This window comes from Quercus robur, chromosome 1, assembly GCF_932294415.1.
Source record: "Quercus robur chromosome 1, dhQueRobu3.1, whole genome shotgun sequence".
NCBI classification, from domain to species: Eukaryota; Viridiplantae; Streptophyta; class Magnoliopsida; order Fagales; family Fagaceae; genus Quercus; species Quercus robur.
In genome coordinates, this window is record NC_065534.1 from 14,878,351 (window position 1) to 14,900,875 (window position 22,525).

At 34.1% G+C, this 22,525-nt stretch overlaps 1 protein-coding gene and 1 long non-coding RNA gene across 8 annotated transcripts; both read right to left on the minus strand.

Moving 5' to 3' along the window:
- Nucleotides 1–12: 12 nt before the first annotated feature.
- LOC126722569 (organellar oligopeptidase A, chloroplastic/mitochondrial-like) lies at nucleotides 13–21,800 on the minus strand. Its single transcript, XM_050425720.1, has 17 exons — nucleotides 21,471–21,800; nucleotides 20,644–20,811; nucleotides 20,432–20,555; nucleotides 18,244–18,320; nucleotides 10,139–10,282; nucleotides 9,740–9,985; nucleotides 9,588–9,678; nucleotides 8,612–8,733; nucleotides 7,604–7,711; nucleotides 7,271–7,516; nucleotides 6,591–6,736; nucleotides 5,441–5,558; nucleotides 3,240–3,399; nucleotides 2,988–3,019; nucleotides 2,725–2,790; nucleotides 591–662; nucleotides 13–426 (listed from the first exon to the last, which is right to left on the minus strand). Exons 1-17 carry the CDS (start codon nucleotides 21,582–21,584, stop codon nucleotides 355–357), a joined length of 2,106 nt encoding a protein of 701 aa, XP_050281677.1. The 5' UTR covers nucleotides 21,585–21,800; the 3' UTR covers nucleotides 13–354.
- LOC126722578 (uncharacterized) lies at nucleotides 10,315–18,226 on the minus strand. Of its 7 annotated transcripts, none has more exons than XR_007654015.1 (7): nucleotides 17,062–18,226; nucleotides 16,902–16,976; nucleotides 16,418–16,736; nucleotides 16,154–16,295; nucleotides 15,143–15,305; nucleotides 12,545–14,346; nucleotides 10,315–11,623 (listed from the first exon to the last, which is right to left on the minus strand). It is a non-coding gene; the product is annotated as an uncharacterized LOC126722578 (long non-coding RNA). The 7 variants fall into 7 exon arrangements; XR_007654014.1 differs by lacking the exon at nucleotides 10,315–11,623 and adding an exon at nucleotides 11,655–12,224; XR_007654013.1 differs by lacking the exon at nucleotides 10,315–11,623 and adding an exon at nucleotides 11,655–12,260.
- Nucleotides 21,801–22,525: the final 725 nt, after the last annotated feature.

Sequence of the window (22,525 nt, forward strand, 5' to 3'; positions counted from 1 at the left end):
AAAAAATGGCACTGAAAGTTAATGCAGATGGTGTCCTTTTTGATAACGTAAATGCATCCAGGATAGTGATTGTGTGATGAAGGTTGGCTATTGCTGCACTGAGTGAGAAGGAGAGAATAGTTTCCTCCAAAAGCAGCTACACTTGGATGCAATATCTTACAATTTGCAATAATTTAAGCATAACCTATACAATCTTCACAATCATAGTGCTTTATACAAGTGCCCAACGTATTGATATTACTTTGATGGAGAAGTTGAGGACAACATGTTTTGATTGAGATTACATGCTCATGATAACAAGGACTTTACAAGTCGATTGCTGGCTTTATTATTCTGCTAGCCCTTGCATGCGAATCAAGGCAATAAGCCATTGTACCTGAGCATCGCCTCTGGCAAAGGTTCACGCCCTCGGAACTCAATGAAAACCTGAAAGAATTATCTCTATACAATTAGGAATGGCAAAGATTATACAAAAACAAAGTTTTATTTCAAATGGTGACTATAACCAAAACCATGAGCCCGTGGCACTTTCATGGTGAGATTTTTCAATTTACAAACTAAAAAACAATTGTATGTTAATTGTGTATAACCTCAAGGGGTGATTTTCCACCACCAAGAGCAAGTATGGTTTCTCGAAACTTCAGACCCATTTCTTTAATAGCCTGTTGCAAGACAGATTGATCAATAAACTAATGACAGAAGACCAGTGTAATGAACTTATCATGATACGAAATAACCAGTTCATCCAATAGATTTCATGAAGTAAGCTTGTAGATGAATTAAAGTAGATATGAACCACAAGGGAATAAGATATATAGGGAAAACAGAATATTTGTGCAGTTCACTTGAAAATGGTGGAATAAGGTGGTTAAGAATTGATTATGAACTTGTGATAGTGATATATCAATATTGTCAACCGAATAACAAACATTATTAGAATAATTAAATGATCACTAAGTTCTAAATTAGAAAAATAATTGGTGTATGAAACTGTTGCACTGAAAATTAAACCTTCAAAATAAAATGATCCCCTACTCAGTTCCTTGCAAGAAAAACAAAAATTTTAAATGATATTTACGTTATGCAACAACCAAGACCACCTAATAGGATGGACGGCTCCTCCTCTAAGTTTACATCAGTTTTTGATCAAATATGGCTACATTCAAATCCTATCAGCATTCAATCTACAAATCTATGATATTGAAATTCTAAAATTCATATGTAAAATAACAACAGCTAGTTAAATAAGAGTTGGATCTTTTCTTCAAAAGTATTCCCAGACTCATGCTGTTATGTTTATTAAATCAAACTTAAATTAAGTGACCATTATGAGCAAATAATCAACAGTTGAATGGAAAAGTAAACTACAACTGCTAATTTTAAAAATCAACCTACCAACCTTACAATCATATCAAAAGCAACAGCAGGATCCTTCCTTTTAAATATATATATATGTGTGTGTGTGTGTGTAAGTATCTAAACAGGATGAGTTTTCAAAACTTCAGTAGCAGCTAGCAGGTTCTTCCTTCTATATATTTTTCATGTGTGTCAGTGCGGGTGCATGCGCTGTGTATGTAGGAATATATCTGTGTGTGCACACATGTATGTATGCCCATTATAATTTTTAAAAGAAAATTCTCACAAGGATGTGTTTTTTCGATGCAATGTGCAAAAAGGGAAGCATCTGTGATACTTGCACAGGTAAATATCACTGAGATATTGTTTCTGAGTGAAATTCAATATTTTTTAACAACCACCAATAAGAAACTTCCCACCATAAATGGAACAGGAGTATATTACTCTCACAAGTGGAATTGCAGAATCTCCATCAAATTTTCAGTAATTTGAGCTTGAAATGAATCATATATGCACAAAACTGAATAAGATTCTGAGAAGAAACCAGCAATATGAAGAAATCTTTAATAGATCAAAGATACTGACACCAATAACTGCCAAAACACTAATAATCTAGCACAATTTTTTATTTCAAATATCAATTAAGCATGTGAAAAAGCAAGGAATATGATATACTGCATTGGTAACCAAAAGCATACTATGAAATAATGCTAACAATGCCAATTTATACCAGGAACTGAAAAAACTTATCTAATGGCCTTGACATGTTAATAATGATAAAATTCAGTGACAGACAGAATCCACATGACCCAGCTAAAAGGACTGCAGGCTTTCCTCAAATCTATGATGCATTCAAGAATTGCTGGCTCAGGTCAATAGTGACCCCTAATATGAGGTTCAGGGGCAGTCAGTTGTTTGTTTATGACTGCATGATTTTATAACAATCTGAATAGTCATGTCATGGTTGCTGATTACTTTTTTGCCACCCTACTAGACGATATTGGTATTTTAAGCTCCTTTCATTTCACTAGCTGCGGTAAGATGGGGAAAAGATTAACTTCTGTTTATCTTGAACCCACACTTGATTTCTTACACACAGTGATCCCTATAAACAGTTGGAAGTTTTTTACATGCCAGACCTAGTGTGAGAGGGTTTTTTCAAGACTAATGAAGTCCAAACCATTAGACAATAAATAAACTAAATCAGTGAGATTAAGAGGTCAAAAGATAATCTAAATTAGTAGCCATTAAGGTGAAACCAAGAAGCATTACATGACTCAATCTACCTTAATATGAGGGAACTTATATGACACATGAAAGATTTGTACGCCAACTTCTTTGAAGTCAAGTTCAAGTTCAAAGACATACCTTGTCATTATCCAAGCCAGCCTCCTCAAATGCGGAAAAGGCATCAAAAGCCAACACCTCTGCCCACTGAAAAATTGGACTTCTAAGGTCAGAAAAATACTTTATAAAAAAGTTAATATAACAATCTAAAATGAAACTTGAAAAATAAAGAAGCAGCTTGTTGGAAAAATGTGAGAATTGAGGTTCATACTACATAAGAGCAATCTGAAGAAAGCATGAACACTAAAAGGAATATTATGTATGCAAGAGGGACCAAAAAGTACCTGGTAGCTGTAGTATCCAGCCGCATAATCATCTAATGTTCAACAAAAACAAGACATTTGTGATTGCAAATATTAAAAAAGGTAGAAAATTTCTTATTATTATTGTTTTAGTAATTATTATTATTGTTATTTTAACTAAGCAGGATACGTGGTGATTTCAAACCTTTTGAAGCGAAGTTGTTCCTTCAACTTTGTAATTACACATCATACAATAAGGTAAAATGAAATAGTAAAATAATCTGTGACACAAACCTGCAAATATATGGCTGAAACTGCAGAGGAACCTGTCCTCTGGAAGCAATGGGATCAAATGAGTCTTTTGACCCACTCTATGATCAATGTCAAAGACGGATTCTGAACCACCAGGAACATACTTTGTATGGAGTTCCATATCTACACTCGCAAATCGTAGCTACAATGACATGATAACATATTAAACAGTTACACAAAACATTACATTCTATTAAAGTGATAAAATGAGTAATTCTTATTTTCTTTTTATTAAAACATTTTATAATCATTAGGCAATTAAAAGAACATCAAGAAAGCCGGCAAGCATGATAGAATTTGTTTCCATTTCTTTCCAAGATGAGTTATTGGTATCGTTGAACTTTCACATTAGTTTGAACTCCTGACTTCAATTACCAGTCCATTCTTAAATCTAAAGCACAAATTATAGTTACTGCAGAAACAAGCTATTCTCTATTTTCAGTCTCACTTTATGAGGAGTTTGTATGGGCAGATCCAATTGTTTGAACCATTTTTCCTAAGCCTAAATTTATCAACTGTGAAATATGTGAACTAAATAAGATCTACAGCCATTGAAGATTTTTCTGCCATAATTGGTAATTCATTCTGAAGAGGTGACTAGCAGTGGAACTGAATAAAAATACCATTTCACAAGGGCAGGGCCCAAGGGGGTTGAGGGGGAAAATTGTCCCTGGAAACCTCACCCCCAAGAAGGGGGCTAAAGTAAATCTAACACAATGTTATAGAAAGAGAAGGATTAATGCACAACTAGGCCCCTGGAAAACCTTGAATCTATAAGGTAGAGATTTGGAATATAAAGGAAAAAAATAAAGATGAAAGACTGAAATTTTACTGATAGAAGACGTATTAATTTTGTTTTACACTCTAGGGGCCAAGTTAACAGGCTTTAAAAAAAAAAAAAAAAAAAAAAAAAAAAAAAAAAAAAAAAAAAAAAAAAAAAAAAAAAAAAAAAAAACTAATTTCCAATCAAAATATTTTTAAACATACCATATGACTTAATAAAATATATTACAATCTTTAATTGACCCAAAATTTCTTCACCTCAATCTTTAATTGATTTGAAACACTAATCAAGAGCAGATTAATGAAAAAAATATAAAATTATTACCCCAAAATATATATATATATATATATATATATATCTTGTGGCACTACTTGTATGTGATGGACTCAAAATCTAATTTGACTTTTGTGTAATCTTCAATTGGGATATTCTCTTCAGCACAAGATCAATCTCCTTGTGATTTTTCTCTATAACAGGATCTTCATTAATCTCCTTGAGAATCTCCATATTTTCTTGTTTGACTACTGTGTAATCTGCAAGTAGAATATTCTCTTCAACACATGATTTTTCAACCAGTGCCTCTTGGTCAGATTCTCCAAAGAAAATTTTCCACTTTCTTGTTGTGGGACTTCTTTGATCTTGAAATGTGGCTTTGAATCTCCAACCTTCAAATTAATATTCTTCTTTGGTGTTTGGAAGATAAAGCCCATATTATTTATCTCTATGCAAGAATTTACTTGTTTATTTGTCACTCGTACAATGTAATATTCCATAATAATCACAAGGAAAAAATTATCAACCATCATCTTTTTAAATTCTTGCCAAGAATGAATTTCATGTTTACGTTGATGTATTCTAACATCTTTTATCTCAAGTATCAACCCACCATTCTGCAGCATAACTTTCTAAATTATTTGACACAAGTTTAACTTTTTCCTCTTCACAGATCTCCCAAATAATAAAAGTAATCTTCAAAAGCAAGAATCCAATCAATGAAAAATGCAACAATTTCAAATTATGATAAATTGTCAATGCAGCTAGGTAAGTTAACAATCACGTGAAAAAAATAAATTAGTTCACATTTATATTATATTTTGCATTACGATTCAAATTTTGTTTAATTTTTTATTTACTTTTTACTTATATTAATTAGCATTGTTTAAAGATTTGTTAAATTTTAAACTCCTAGCACTACCACTAATCTCTTAGATAAATTATCTTAGAAAGAAAAAAAGAGACGATCTATTGCCTGAAGTAGAATATGGTTGGACCTTGGAATGCAAAAAATAAAAACAAGAAGACAACAGAAAGAAGCCTTATTAACATTTGAAACAAAGAAATTTGCAAAATTAAGTTCAACTTATCCAAAAAAGAAAAAGTTCAATAGGCTTCAATCAACCTGACGAAGAAGCTCTGAACCTGCACGAAAAGTCCTTGCTGAAAGAAGTTTCAAGCATACTTCCTCAGGGAGACTCTCACCAGTTTCATAGTGCTTGGCAATGCTCCTTAAAGTATCCCTGCAAAAGGAGAATGTTCAAATAGAATGCCAGAGATGCAAAATCTAGAATAACTATACAAAACAATCAAGTGCTTGAGATTCAGACCTATAGTTTTTTTTTTTTTTTTTTTTTGGTATTGTACAAAGGAAATCATAGAATTTCCTCAAATTTTAATGTTTGCTTGAAATTACTGGATGAGTCACTACAAAGTGCCCCAGAGCTCACTTGTCAGATTGCCATCTAGAGCTCTCTTCAGACATCTAAAAAAATCCTTGCAAACATTTAGATGTGTGGATGAAATGGGTTTTCCCACCTATTATTTTAGTCCCTTTTTTTTCTGCTTAATGTTATAGTACAAGTATGTATGTATGTCTGACAAAATTTTAACCAAATTTGATTAGCTTTCTATATGACTTTAGTACATTTTGCTTTTCAACCTTTAGTTTTCCTTCATCTTTGATTCTTCAATAGAAGTCAGAAGGCAAAAAGATAGGGATTTTTCCATCTTTTTTTTTTTTTTTTTTTTTGGCTGGAAAGGAAATTTTCATTAACAATTCTGATAACTACATTTAAATTGGAAACATACCCATGAAATGAATCAACAACCAAATTTTAATAGCTAGATAAGTGAAAAAAAATCTTGACAACTGCTTTGGAGGGTTTTATTTGCACCTTGGTACTTACTAAAGGAGAATAAGATCTTAAAGTAAAGCACTGTACAATAAAAACAAGATCAGAATATACATCCTTAAAGTCCCTAATGACCACCTATCTTAAGATCCCAACAAAGGAAGCGAGGTAAAACTCATGTCTCACCTCTAACTTCCTTGGGCACTTTCTATCAACATAAACTATCTTTGATATTCTGTATATGGACTAGTGATGTACAACCAACTTCACATGCTGCTCCATTTCAAACTGAGTAAAAAAATTCACTTTTTTTTTTTTTTTTTTTTTCTGTCAAATTAAAAGATATGAGCATATGAGTTGTGAAGCGATCGAGTCTGATCCAATATGGTATATTTCGCTATAGATATCAAAAATCATTACCTTTGATAACACCAATTTTCCATGAACGTAGAAGGTAATTCAACAGCATCCCATTCTATCCCTTGATTACCAGAAACAAGTCCCTCATCTTGCGTGGTTAACATATGCTGAAGGGCATGGCCAAACTCATGGAAGACAGCCTCAACCTGGTTATAATGGCTTCAATCAACATCAAAATATTCATTCTTGAAACAATGCACTCAGTGAGCAACACTAGTTGTAACATGCCATTGCCCCTACTCAGAAATTAATGAATTATCCAAATCCCAGAAAATCACTGGAAAACAAGAATCAGTTTCTTATAAATTATAGAATTTTGAGTGCGTTAGGATGAGTTTATTTTCATTGGTTTACTTTGTTCTAAAATCAAAATATGTGTGAAAGTACAGTTATATATAGAAAAGCAAGGCTGTAAAAGGCTGTAGATAAGCCGGTGATGAAAATAAGTTGGCCTTTTTAGGTAAAACAAATAGACCCCTGATAAACACAACACTGAAAGAGGGCAGAAAAAGGAAACTAAAAAAACATAGCAAAAACCTTTTTCTCTTTTGATAAGTAAACTATAAGACTAAATCATCACAAAATTGTTCAAGGTGATATTTACTTGCAATTTTAAGTTACACTATAAGGGCCAGAATTAAAATGATTTCACCTTATATGCAATGTGTGATGTGCCATACCTCATGGAAGGTCATAAGGCTTGGCTTGCCAGCTAATGGTGGTGTTTGATTGCACACTATGTGTACAATGGGCAACCTAGATGATGTATCATCTCGTGAAAGTGCACGACTACGACCAACAACCATAGAGACCCATGCCCCACCACGTTTTTCAGAGGGACGAGAATATGGGTCAAAATAGAAGTATGCCATGGGAGCACCATAGGAATCTTTGACACAGTACAATTTGACATGCTCATTCCATACCTGAAGAGTAACTTCCAACATGACAAATGAAACTTTTAATGTTTAAATCAAAGAGAGCAAGTGAATGCAGTAAATAAAATAGATTACCGGAGCTAGGCCATCCGCTGGGTCAATATCAATTGCAAAGAGCATCTTTGCGAGGCTAAAGAGGCCATCTATAACATTTGGCAGTGATAAAAAGGGACGCAACTCTTCCTGTAAGTTTAAAATCAAGTGAAGTAACACTAAAGCTTATGTAAATAGAACTGTAAGTCAAATCTTGATAGAAGATTAAATAAAGACAAGTCCATTGAAGAATACTTGGCATGTGCCCAAAGACAGATGTCACAAATAATAGCTTTTAACAAAAATAAAAATTCAGATCACTCTCAAATAGTAAGAAGGGGGAAGAAAAGTCCTGTAGCCATGTGCAGCCAACTTAACAATGAGTCAACCAAAAGTCATGTAGCCAAAGTAATCATTTCACTTTCAAATTCGTAGTCTCCTTGATTAAGTTAATGTCCATAGTTTGAAAATTACATAGGGCAGTCACTCAGTCATTCCTGATGTTTTTCTTATGTTGTATGACCCTCCAAGGGCTAATATAGTATCATGACTATCAGTCCATTGCAGACCACAGATAAATACGTATACTAAGAGCATGCACAGACAAATTGTCCAACTTTCTCACAAAAACCTTCTCTAGAATTTAAGACTGGGAGATGCAGCCTATCAAGCACAACTTCATGGATATTTGAACACTCAAGAACACATTGATAACTAGGAGATAAACTTCCCCTGTTTCATGTCAATGTCTGACCATTCTTGCAATGTTGGAGGGTTCCTGTAGAGCTTCTGGGTGAAACATACCAATTAAGTGGGCCATTTCCAAACCCCAGGACAGAAAGTGATTTGAGGCACTGCTGAGAAGAAAATCTCACCTTGTTGGATGGGCCCAAAAACTCTAATAGTGACTTAAGCAATATCAAGGTTATATATTATGCATTTTCTAAAGCTAATAAAAATTCATCAGAAGTGTATCCATCAACATTTGCTTAATTTTTTCACACACGCATGCGCAGATGCATGCACAGAGAGAGAGAGAGAGAGGCCTACCTCATTTATGTGATAACTGGACTCACGCAATCTCTCACTCCAGAATTTAACGTCCCAGAGATTCAATTCATCAGCTTCTGCTGCATTTTGACCTTTAGCAAAAATTTTAATGTCCTCTATGTCTACAAAGAAAAATAAAGATAGTGAGCCCACTAAAACATCAAGACAAGTGACATTTGATTGGAAACGAAAAAGAAAATGAGATTTGTTTTTTCTCGTCTATGTCTCAAAAGCAATTCCATACATCTATGGCCACCCGAAACCTGCTAAAATAGGTTTTAGGTTGGGGGCAGTTTAACTTTGCACCCACAATCCATATTCTCTTCATTTATCAGTAATTATTAATCTGTAGAAAAGCTATACTATAGTAAGTACGGATAAACCCAGGACAATCCTTCACAAAATTAAGGAAAGCATCATTAAAGTTCTAAAACTCCAAGAGACATGGAGAACATACCACACATCTATTTATAAAAAAGACAATTATTCCATCTTGAACAATTATCTTATAACATATAATTAAGCATCCACAAAGGAGTACCCATTATGTGTTGCCTAGGATTTTTTTTAATATATAATAAATGCTTCATTGAAAAACTCAAAATGGTTTTACCCTAATGTGTTGCCTAGAATGTTAGCTCCCCCTTTCTTTCCATCCTTTCTTCACCTTTATATGTGAGGCCTAGGATTCTTACAATCTATGGACAATTATATCACAAAAATATTGAACCTAGTGACAATTGCACCAATTTCAGATCTCATTTCTTCCATAAAAATACCAATGTGTCTAACAAAGCAACAGATTCCATTATGAAATATAACAATTATTTACTAACGTACTCTTTTTCTGGATACTTAAAACATATATAAAGACAACGATAATTCACTTTTCCTCTTCAAGGAAGGGGGGAAAAAAACCCTATACAATACCCAAATTCCATGAAATTTTCCACAAATCAACTTAACAGCACATTACCTTGAATTGCAGAACTCCACGAAGCACTACGAAGTTCCTCAATAAGCTCCTCTGCTTTACTGACAGTAGCCATTTTCTTTTCCATGCTTACCTATATTCAAAATAAGTAAGTTTCTGAAAGAAGACATTTGCTAATACATAAAACATCATACCTCAGCATAGTTATCATAGCCAAGAAGATTTGCTTTCTCCAACCTAAGCTTCAAAATTTGGTCAATAATTGGTGTATTGTTGAGGTCTCCACTTGAAGCACGGGTGATATAAGCACGGGTGATATAAGCACGGTATACTTCCTCACGCAAAAATCGGTTCCGAGCATGTTGCATGACAGAACGATTGCTTGGCCCATCCAAAGTAATAACCCATGGCCCATTTTCAACAGTAGCATTTTCATAGCCCTAATGTTAGGAGGATGCATATATCAGAAATGAAAGAAACTATAACACGGTAAAAATTGCCTCTTCACAGCAGTTTTTTTTTTTTTTTTCCCTGATCAGTAAGTAAAGACCATTAATATTGCTTACTAGTTACTAGGACTGTACATGACATACCTTGGAAATTGCCTTTTGTGCAGCCATGGCAAGTGCAGTAGTAGGCATTCCTTCAATGTCCTTCTTATCAGTAACCAATTTTTCATATTTCTTTGTGGCATCTAGAACATTCTCTTCAAATTTCTGTGCTAACTTTTCTAACTCCTACAAATAACTCACAATGATTGGCAATAATCACCAGCCCAAAAATTTATACAGTTATTGCATCATCAACAGCTTTAATTATGAATATTCTCTAGAAAACCTGTAAGTTTTCAATTCATTTTTTTTAGTGAAAGGAATATACACTTTCATATGACTTTATTTTGAAATAATGAAAGTTAATTGGTTTAACTTTTGATTTTCATATCTTGTGCTATTATAGAGACTAGTGTTTAACCCGCACAATGCGCGGGATCCTGACAAATTACATTGTAATAAACAGACATGTTTTTCACTGTATAGCCCTCCTAAAAAAATAAGAGATCAAAATGATAACCTGTGTATAGATATAAAAATGGTTTCATTAGAAGTAATAAAGTTGTAAGAATTAGATATCGTTATATTTCTTTAAAAAAAAAAAAGGAGGAGAGGAAAAGAAATGGAAAGAAAAATTTAGATTGTTAGATTTATATATCTGAACCACGGCATACTATTTCAGAAAACAATGTGTTTTAACTTATCATATTTCTTAGGTAAAACTCCATAGTGTTCCATTAAGCAACCGAGCATGCATTCTACTACTCAAAAGATTTTCTCTAAAAAAAAAAAAAAAAAAACCTCAATAGATGATGAGAAGAAAAAATAGTCACAATAGACGTTATAAGGAAAATTTTGATGCATTCAAGTAAATATATAACTAATCCAAACAGCCACAATACAATTATATACACTATATTGACTTGGTTGAAAAATTAAAATAACTAAAAAAATAGAGATGCAGTAGCTGAACACACATAACTTCTTACTTTACAACAACAGAACAGTAGGGGAAAATCTATTTATTTTATTAAAGCAAATCCTGTTGACTACATTCTTCATTCAGCTTATACACTTTGAAATCAGCCATTTTGGGACCATTATAGTGTCTAACATACTGAATTGTGAAATATAATTACATTTTATAGTAACGTTGTCCTAATCTGTCAGCTTTATTCAATACATTCAGTTTAGTCTTCCAAAGAAAAAAAAAAATTAATTAACAATACTATGAAATACATAAAGACTCTTAGAGTAAGGTAGTATATACATTAGAACTCATATATTTTTCGATTGAGATAAAAGAAGAACCCAAGAAATGGCTCTAACAACCATATATAAAAGAAAAGCCAATAGGAAATAACAAAATGCTATTCTAAAAAAGAACCAAGTAAAAGCATTGTTAAATATTATGTGTATATATATATAGGCAAATATTCCCTTAGGAAAAATTATTACAGCCCAACACCAAAAATCTTATAACAAAACTATCATATACTTATTCAAAGCAGCCCAAAACAGCAAAACCTACAAACATTGAAAAAAAAAAGGTTTAGAAATCAATCATTATTGAGCAACTATCATGTTTTAGACTGTCCCTAATGAATAAATACAAATCATCTGATAACTTAGATTGTCCCTAATAACAGTAAATAATTAAAGATTATAACTTGAGGCCAAAACATTGAAAGAAAGAGAATAAACGTCCGGATTTTTATTCAAATTCAAATAACAAAAAATAGCGGTGAGGATGTGAAATAAGAATTGGAATTAATGATTACATAATCATCACAAATAGAAATTCAAATGCTTCAAAACCAACACAATGTAATCATTGAGCTACACTGAATAGTAAAATTTAACAAAAACAAATAAGCCAAAATTAATAATTAACCCCCAATTGATTCTCCAAATAAAAACCAAAAACCCTTCATTTGTGGTGGATGGAGGCTTACGGTGATGACAGAACTTGTGGTGGTGCCCTTTTCTCAATCCATGGCGCATTAACTTAACAGTCTAATGATTATTCTTCCTCTTGTTCCAAAAAAAAATCCAATCGGTCGATCTCTCTGAAGTCTGTGACTAATCGACTCTCTCTCTACCGTTCTCGGACTTTTGGCATCTAAACCTTGATTATCCAAAGCCAATTGTAAATACGCTAAAACTAAACCAAAATCAAACACAAAATTAATTGAATCCAAATACTCCCAAAAGTTTTTAGTATTCTGAGAAACTAAATCAAATCAAAACCTAATGAAACCCAAATACCTAAATACAAATCAATCCAACCAAATTTCTCTAAACTCTCAAAACAGATCTAGAATATTCCGTAAATTGACGGAAACAGGGGAAATTTATCCTGAAATCACAGAGAAGTTTCAAAACCGAATCAAACAACAAAAACTCATAGAGAGAAGGAGAGGGAGAGGGAGAGAGAGAAGAACGTACCTGGAAAACTCAAAAGGGGATAGCGATGGTCGGCCAATCGAATCTCCAGTGTGGCGCAAGTTTTTTTTTTTTTTTTTTTTTTTTTTTTTCTCCTAGCAGAGTTTGATGTGAAGAGATTGCCTCTATCGCAGTATGGCTAGGGTGTTTTTAGAGAGAAAAAATATTAAGAAGACTGATGTTAAGAGGGTAGGGTTTTTTCCTTTTTCCCTTTCTCTGTATCGCAATATTGGCAAGGTTTTTTAATTTCAACGTTTTTTTTAATTTCATAGAGATCGGTAGATTTTTTTAATTTCTACGTTTTTTTTTTTCTTTTAATAGTTTTTTTTTTTTTAAATATAAACAATTACAGCCAAACAGTGTTAATGTTTTGAAAACAATATAATGTATCGCTTTTTAAAGTTACACATGTCTGAATTTTAGGTAGGGACTTTTCCTATTTGTCATTATCTCCTTAATTCTAGGAACCCATTTTCTCTCAGCTTCTGCTATTATATATATAGCGTTTAACCCGCGCAATGCACAAGATCATTTTATAAATTAAAAAACCATCATTGTACCATCCTTCATATACTGTAATTATGGTAGTGAGTATTTTATAAGAGCGCAATGTATATGAAACTACAATGGACTATAAGCACTTTAGAGTAGTTCTAGGCCTATAGCTTGGCGTCTTACTGCTCTAACTCTAATATGCTCTAGTCCCAACATCAACAAATTTATGTTTATATTTAAAAAACAAACAAAAAACAAAAAGAAAAGAAAGATATAATGCTTGTAGGCAAATGCGATGTTGTTTCCAAACATTTCAAGGGTTTTAGCTAATTGCTCATACTCATACTCTTTCATCTCCATCTCTACTCCTACTTTTTCCTCCACTCCTACACCTTTAAAAAAAAACTAAAATAACCCAATGGTGTTGTTTAATGCAATCTCTTTTAACTCAATAAGAAACTTTGAAAGTGTACTCTCCTACATATATAGCACCATCCTACATGTATATGAATGTTTCATAATATATATTCATATTACAAAACCATTATTGCAAGTGCATTATTCTTCTTCATTTGTTTCTTCAATGAATAATTCCTTTTATTCTCATACAATCATTTGAAGCAAAGCTCACATGTTAAAAACATATCATGACTATTCCAATGCAATTGAAACAAATCAATTCAGAATCTTAGATTGATAGATTGGTAAGACAAAAATAAATTATATTGAAAAGATTGCAATATGAGCTATCTAATGATCTATATTGATGGTTTTGTGCCAACTGGCTAGGCAAATGATAGCGCCTATTGCTAAATAGCCTAAAATTATCAAGTGATTGTAGAAATATTACTTGGTAAGCTCAAATTTATAAATAAATAAAAACCCAACTACCCTGATGGGTTAGTTTTGAACTTAACTTTCATCCAACGAAATTTTGATTCCTGGAACACATCATGTTTTTACTGCAAAAGAGACCAGTAAAGCCTTTAAGCATCCTATTAGCAAATGCCTCAATGAAATATGAAGCAATTTGCTGAATTACAGTGCCTTTAGGAGAGGCAAGATAGGAAATATGTCCAAGCCTGGTATTAACACTATGAAGACATCTGGCAGTTACATGGCTAGCACATTCTCCAAGAAGTTCTATCAATTGCAAACCTCCTTCCTCAGATCGTGGCGATCTGAGCCAGAGGTATGGTGATCCTAATCCAGGAGAGGATTCATGGAATGAAGTTAAAGAAGATCTGCCTTCTTGTTTTGCCTTTGCCATCTATAACTGAGAGCAAACTCAATGCACTGGGAATGGAGACCTGTATAACAGCTAGAATGGGATTAGATGTGAAGGAGAATAGATTTTAATTGCTGAAATAACAACACTACACCACTTGATGATAGAGAAAGTTGAAGGAAGGAAGAAAGAACTATATCTTGAATCTTTCCCTCCCTCTTTGTTGTTAGGTTTGTTAAAAAATTACAAACTTAAGCCAAGCAAGGTAAAAATTGTTTGGTTTTTCAATATATTTTCAAGTAAAAGTTTTGGTTCTCAAAGGGAAAAGAAGCAGTTGAAGAACACTTCAAATATATCACTCTTAAAACATAATTTTTTCTTCTTCGATAAATTCCTTTGGAAGTAAATGTAGGGCTATTTGGTTGCTAATTACTCACAAAATCAAAAAATAGTTTCAAGACAATAGAACTTTTCCTTCCTATATCTCAACAGCATAAGCCAACTGACAGTAAATTAGAATCATAAACTCAAAGAAACTTCTAAGAAACAGAAAAACCAATTTGTGTCCCTAAATTTTAAGCTGCAGATGTTTTGAAAATTAAATAAAAAGCTCAACAAAAGTAACCCAAAACCATTTTTCAAGTTACCAAAAAAATAAAAATAAAAGGCCAATCAAAATTAGTTTTCCCAGAAAAATATAATGCTTTCTTGATTCCATAAAACCAAAAAAATAAAACATAAAAACTTTTAAAACCTCAGTTCTATTCTGCTCCAACATTTTCCTAGTAACCAAATACAACTGAATGAAAACCATGTTAAATTTTTTTTAAAGAAAACTTAAATGCAAGGAGTTCAAAAGAATAGATGTAGAATATTACTTGTCCAATGCCTCCAAAAAGCTCCCTTAGTTCTTTAGTTGTCACATTTGGGGCCTCAGCAGAAGCACCACCATAACCCCCCTCGACCACCAATACCATGCCCACCATCATATCCACTTGGTGGGCCAGATAATGATAATGTGCAACCATAAATGGAGTCAGCCTACTCAAATTAAAAGACTACATGATCACAATCATTTTCAAATAGAAGAGATAAGATAGAAACAAACTGAAAAGTATCAAATACACGAAACTACATAACTAATTAACTTATTCCATGAACAATGTAAAGCCAAAAACCCAACTCTTCCATGGCTTTTATATTTTATATCATAAGAAAGCACATGATACCTTGCTGCGATTTTGAACCCAACAAAGTAGGCTGTAAGTGTCTGTAACACGATAGTATTTATAATATAAATGTCACTTTATTTTCCAGGTACTTAAATGCTACATTCCATTTCAATCACCCATATTATACCAAACACATAAAGAAACATAAAAATTTGTGTCTTGTGACTTCTTTTGCTATTTTTTTTATGATAAAATGATAAACTTACCATAATAGAGACTTAAAAAACACCATGTACTTCTTCTAGCACATGCTTATGCAAATTTGTAATAGTACTCGAACTTTAAATTTGTATTTAATTTTTTTTATCTAATTGATCTAATGCTCTACATCATGAATATATCCTATTTACTTTATAAAAAACAAATCAGATTCCTTGTTTTGGTATTAATTTTGGTTGGTTGTGAAAATAATTTAGAACCTTTTTATCAAATAGATGGTGCGCGTCTATGGAAAGTGAAACTATTTTTGCCTTTAGGAAAGTTATCTAAACCTGGGTGGGGTCGGAGGAGAAAAATAAAGAAAAACAGAGGATGATGCAGCAGTAAGTATAGAAGGGAGAATGTGTATTTTCAAAAAAATGCTCTAATTTGCAATAAAGCTTAGACAACAATTTCATCAAAAGCAAAAATGTATAAACGAAGAAGATAGTTAAATACCCAAAAAAAAAAAGAAACGTTTATGGTGTTGCTCCCAATCTTGAGGCACTGCCAGGGGTTGCATTCAATCTAGCCTTGGTTGTTCAAGCTTTCAATCCCGATGCAATTTAAGCCATGTCAATTTGGGTTGCATCATTTCCTGCTGGAGTAGTGTGTTGGAAATATATAAAGTGCAAATTAAAGTATAATTCTTTACATGCATTGACATAGGTTTTAAACGTAATAATGGAAATAAATTGAAACACAAATCAAATTCAAAAATACCTTAGTGAAACAATATTGAGTCACTGAATATCTTTGATGCGTCGTTGAGAAGTCCAGGGCTTGTCATCATTGAATGCATCTGTTGATAGTCAGATAGTAAATATTTAAAATTTCTGAAGAGGGTCAGATAGGATAAATTGGAGAGAGAAAGATTGGTGTATGGACGGTGGCAGACAAAAACAATTTGGCTAGAAGCAGGATATTGTATTTAAATAGGAATATAATCAGAACTTTACCAGTAACGATTCCGGTAGCCTGACTGGCGGAATTTCTCTGTTTTATTGTGTATGAAGAGGCACAATTTCTCTGTTTTTGCCCTCTCCAAACATAATCATATATAACCCCAAATTTCAAAAAATCAAATCAAAACCTAATGTTACCCAAATACCTAAATAAAAATCAATCCAACCGAATTTCCCAAAACTAATTCATATCTCATACCCATACCCAGATATAAGAAAGAATGAAAAAAAGAAAAACTTACCGGTGGTAGTTCTCTCAATGTCTGTCTCCTTCTCATCTCTATATCGCAAGGTTTTTTTTTCCTCCTTCTCTATCTCTGGATCGCAAGCATCGGTGTTAAGAAAATTGAAAAGGAAGCGAAAAGAAAGTGTCCGAATAGGGGAAACGGAAGGTTCACTTACGGTGATGGCAGAAGATCTGGTCTTGGTGGCGCCCTTTTCTCTATCTGTCTCTCTATTTCTGTCTCTCTTTTCTCACGATCTCTCGCTCCTTACTCCGTGAAGCGATATTTCTTTCTCTTTTTTTTTTTCCTTTTTTTTTAGCGGTTAGTTTCCTTTTATACCAAGAGGCTCCAAACAGTATTTTAATGTAGTCAAATATTATAATTTATCGCTTTTAAATGGTGTTGTAACGTTATCAAACAATGTAATGTATCGCTTTTTAAAGTTACACATGTCTGAATTTTAAGTGGGCACTTTTCCTATTTGTCATTATCTCCTTAATTCTAGGAACTCATTTTCTCTCAGCTTCTGCTTTTATATATATATAGATATAGATATATTGATAATTTCTCATTTAGTTTCATACATTAGATTAATTAGAAACAAGTTTCAAAATCCTCTTTCCATATTGAGTGTAAATAAATATCTCCTTTTTTTAAATAAGTAATAAAAATCTCTATTATTATTACTATGACAACTATATGAGCAAGAAACCAAACATCAATGATTAGGACAAGACAAAAGGTTGCCTTCTCTATGAAGTTTTGGTTGCCAAGACAAGTTGCGTAGGAATAAAACAAACCCAACCGAAGTCGAGAAATATCCCATAGAATAGACCCAGAAGACAATGGGAAGAAGAATAAGCGAACTGGGCCAAACGTGGAAAAAAAAGTGGGATGAGTTTTGCTAGTGGTGACTGGGCACGAGAAGAAGGATTCTCAGTCACCCTCTATAGCAGATTTTTAAATGTATCAAATGAAGAAGAAAATAACTGACTATCATGGAGATGATTTTTCTTATTTATATATCAGATTGCTTAGAAAAGAATGCTATAAATCTACGTCAGAGCAGTAATGAAAGTAAATTTAGTCGTACCAGCATATTTGCTACCGGAAATAATAGTTTTATGTCATTATTTGATTTGAAGGAGCCCGTACCTTTTCTCTGTGGGCTAGGCATTGTTAGCCATGGAGTTAAAAAGAAGAAACCAGCATTTAGTATATCCACCGTCTGAACTTTGAACTCAAACAGTATGGACAAACTTAAATGCTTACCTTTCTTTAGTTTTATTAAAATCCTTTTCTTTTCAATTCTTTTCAATTTTTTTATTCCTTAAGGTTATGATTCAGATGGAAAACTCACCTGTTCAATTTTATTGAACTGTTGTCTTTTATCATCTTCAAGGGAAATACCATTGAGGACTGCATCTCTTATTTGAGCTGCACAAAACATAAATTGTGCATCACATATGTAAAATTCCCAGAAGCCAATGTCACTAAAGATATGACTGTAAAAATGAAAACAGCAATCGGAGTTTAATCCGAAATGCAAGCATGGTTGATAGATGGCCATGTTTTAACATGCAATGTTCATCTTCCATGGGCTAAACCACTAGAGCCGCTAAACTTGATCATATGTAAGATGCACTTGCAATGGAAGGTTCATCTTCCTTACTGCCAGTGGGGCCACACCCAATTTGCCTCTGACTAAAACACATAAACACTTACACGGGCAAGGGGTGAGGATCAATTAATTAGTCATGTAGTTGGATTGGGTTTAAACTGATATGGACAATGGCACATCAAGAAGGAGGACCACAAGAAGTTAGAAATCTCAATTCAGTGGTGTCACATAAATGTGATGCTTGATAACTATGAGCAGCTCAAAGGCAAGTCAAATTTAGTTTGGGGAAATGACTTCCATCACCTATGGGACTTGTAGAGCTGTAGTTACCCTTCATAATGCAAGTATATTTAAATCACCTGCAAGGGCAAGCATGGCCACTGACTAACTTGTAGTTTCCATCCAACTAGTAATTTTAATGTGCGTGTGTGTGTGTGTGAAATCTAAAGTGAAACATACAGAACACCAAAAACAGAAATCTAAAGTGAAAAAAATCCAAAAAATCTAAACAATTTTCACTGGAAATTGGCTGGAGGCAAAAGTCCATTCATAAAGGGTCTTTCGCAATAAAAACTTCAACTTAGTGAAGTCTTGTTTTTCTACATCAAAGCAACAGCCATTTCTCTCCCTCTAAAGACACCACATTATGCATAAAGGAACCACCTTCCGAATCCTCCCATTAACATGTTTACCAGAAGATCCCTCCCAACAAGTCAGCTGCTCCATGACAGAAGAAGGCATAACCCAAACAACCCCAAACACACACAAAATCAATGGCCACAATTCATTAGCCACCACACAATGAAGAAATAGGCGAGGCACATTCTCACCATGTCTTTTACACATAAAACAACAGTCCATAATGACGATTCCTCTTTTCCACAAATTATTTATAATCAAGGTCTTGCCTAATGTCACAAACCAGGAGAAGAAAGATACCCTCGGTGGTGCAGAAACTTTTCCATGGAATATAACTACCTGCACCAAATAAAACCTTGTAGTAGCTTTTCACTTGGAATCTTTTGCTTCTAGAAGGAATCCAGATCGAATATTAATTTATCTGCCACCCCATGCCTAATCTTTGCAGCATATAAGTATTTACCAGCTGTGCCATAGATTTTAGCTCCCAAACATTCACCTCTCAAATGAGGAGAGGACTCCAAGAACATCAGCCATTTATGCATTCTAAATAATTGGCCATTTTAGCATCCCTGTCTTGAGCTATTTGGATTGGGATACCTCTCGTGAAGAATAGACTCACCGGTCCACAAATAAAGCCCAATAAGAGTTTTGAGACCGTCTCTAACATCACATCTGATCTAATGAGAGAATCTGTCCCAGCCTCAACAAATATTCTTCCACAAGCACACCCCATACAGCCCCTTAACCTTAGTAGAGCACCAACTTTCCCAAGTGTGCCATCCTTCATATCTATCACCTTCCTCCATGGCTAATCATGTTCCATCCCATACCACCACAACCACTTTCCCAGCAGAGCTTGATTAAAAAGCAACCAATTCTTGATAACCAATCTACCATTGCTAATTGAGGCACAACAAACCCTCCAATTGACTAAGTGAAATTTGAAGTCCTCACCTAAACCTCCCCACAGGAAATCTCTTGAAGTTTAATAATTGTAAAGCATTTTGTTTTGCAAAAATTTTATGGGTGGTTATTAAGCTCTTACATCTCTAGAAGGTCCTCACATTATTGCATGGTTCCACTAAGATAAATAGATGTTATGCGTGTAGAGTGCAGACCTAATGGTTGTCATTGCCTAGTATGTAATTACTATCTGAGAGTGAAAAAAGCATAATTCTTCCCACACCATTGACCTTTATTCAATTCAAAACTAGAAAAAAAAAACCCACTTAACTCAATCAAGTAAATGCAAATTTATTCATACCACAAACAAGTATTTTCTAACCTTCAACTATACGTTTTTGTGCATCACTTAAACTTTCCCAACTGGAAGATTCTCGGATAGCTTTAAAAGCATAAAATATGGGTTTGCTTTGGCTCAACCTAAGTTGAAATTGTACCTTCTCTGGCTGCCAAAAATCAAAATAAATAATAACTAATAAAGCATTTATTCTAATGAATCTAATCTTTCTTAAAGGTACACAAAACGAAACACACCTGAACTTCTTCAATAGCATAACGGAGTTCAGGAGAGTCCTTTACAGCATTGAGATGGTTCACAATTCCCCAAACAACAGATAATCTATCTATGATCTTCTCCAACGGTTCAACTAACTTTGGCCATGTTGGTTCCACTGTAGCTTCCAATTCAACCAAATCCCTCTCCTGCAACACCATTGATTATATCCACAAAAGATAAAATTTAGGTAAAGAGTCTTAGATGTTGTAGCTTAGGTTCCCTAATTAAATTTAACAATATGGTTGTAGTAGCCAATGGTCCACATAGTTGAATTTAAAGATAACACCTTTTTTATGCTGCATTAGTCAATGCAACCGCGTGGTCTAAGGTACAACATGTAAAAAACTCTAGAAGATTTGCCCATATCCAAATAATCTACTAGTAAAGAATTTATTACACAGTGCAATCAGCAGTACTATACTTGGTTGCTGAGAAAATTCATTGGGGTGTGTTTGATCATATTTTAGAAAATAGAATAGACCCATTAATTCAATCAGTTTTTTTTTTTCTTTTAAACTCACATGATCAGTTCATCCAAATCATCTACTAGAAAATAATTTATCACACATGCAATCGCTAGTACTCTAATTGGTTGCTGAGAAAATTCATAAGGGTGTGTTTGATCATCCTAGAAAATAGAATAGACCCATTAATTCAATCAGCTTTTTCTTTTTTGCTTTCAAACTCACATGATCAGTACTTGAATACAAATATTGCAAAGAAAATCGACAAGACAAAACATGGTTCTCTTAGTATTTAGCAACCAGAATAGAAAGTAACAGAAATGGAGGGAGGGTTGACATACAAGTTGTTTCAAGAGGGACCGAATGGCCGGACCAACATGGTGGGGCTCGATAATATCAAAAGGAGGAAAAACGAAGTCCTCCAACAAGGGGTTGTGGTGGGTCTCGGCCGCCATTTGTGGAGTGGAAGCAACAAACTGCAGGTTCGTTGTGAAAATTGTTTGAGTTTGAGAATGAGGAAAATGATCGGGTACTGATCCATATAGCTTCCACTTTCGCCGAACAGGACAAGAGACTTTGTTTTGTTGGGACTACTTGATGTTCTTTTAAAAAACAAATGAAGACTTTGGCTAGCTCTAGTTGGAAACTCTGACTGCTGACCGTTACACTTCTTCTTCGGCGAAAATGGGTAATTACCCATAAGGATGAAACTATTCAATTAGTTAGCCCGGTTTTGGAAGTAATTGGGAAAGTAGCAACTCGAGCCTCAGAGGCTCGATTTTGGCCCTCTAAATCGAGCCTTTGAGGCTCGGTTTACGTGCTTTGACCACGTCTAATGTGGCAGAGTTGCCATCTGGCATTGACATGGAAATCGAGTCTCTTAGACTCGATTTCCACGTGTATTCCAACAGGAAATCGAGTCTTAGAGACTCGGTTTCCAATTGGGGTTTTTCAAAATTAACGTCTTCGTCTATTGCATTTGTCTCACTTTCACTCACACTCACGCTCACACCCTCTCACTCTCACACAAACCAGAGCGCTCTCACTCTCTCACCCTCAGTCTTACATTTTCATTTCCCACACTCACAAAACTCTCTCATTTTCTCTCTATCTCTCACACGGCCTCTCACATTCACACACGCTCACACACACACAGAACCCCGCCGGCGTCGACGAGCAGAGCCCAGCCCAGCCCAGCGACGACGCCGACGAGGCTGAGCCCAGCCATCGGCTCCTCTCCTCATCGATCTCTCTCTCCCTCACTAGGAGATCCTTTCTCCTTTTCTCCCTCTCTCTCATTACCACCCCCATACCCATTCATTTTTCCTCACCATACCCATACCCATACCCATTCCGATTTTGGTTGGTAAGTTATTTATATGATTTTTTGTTTTGA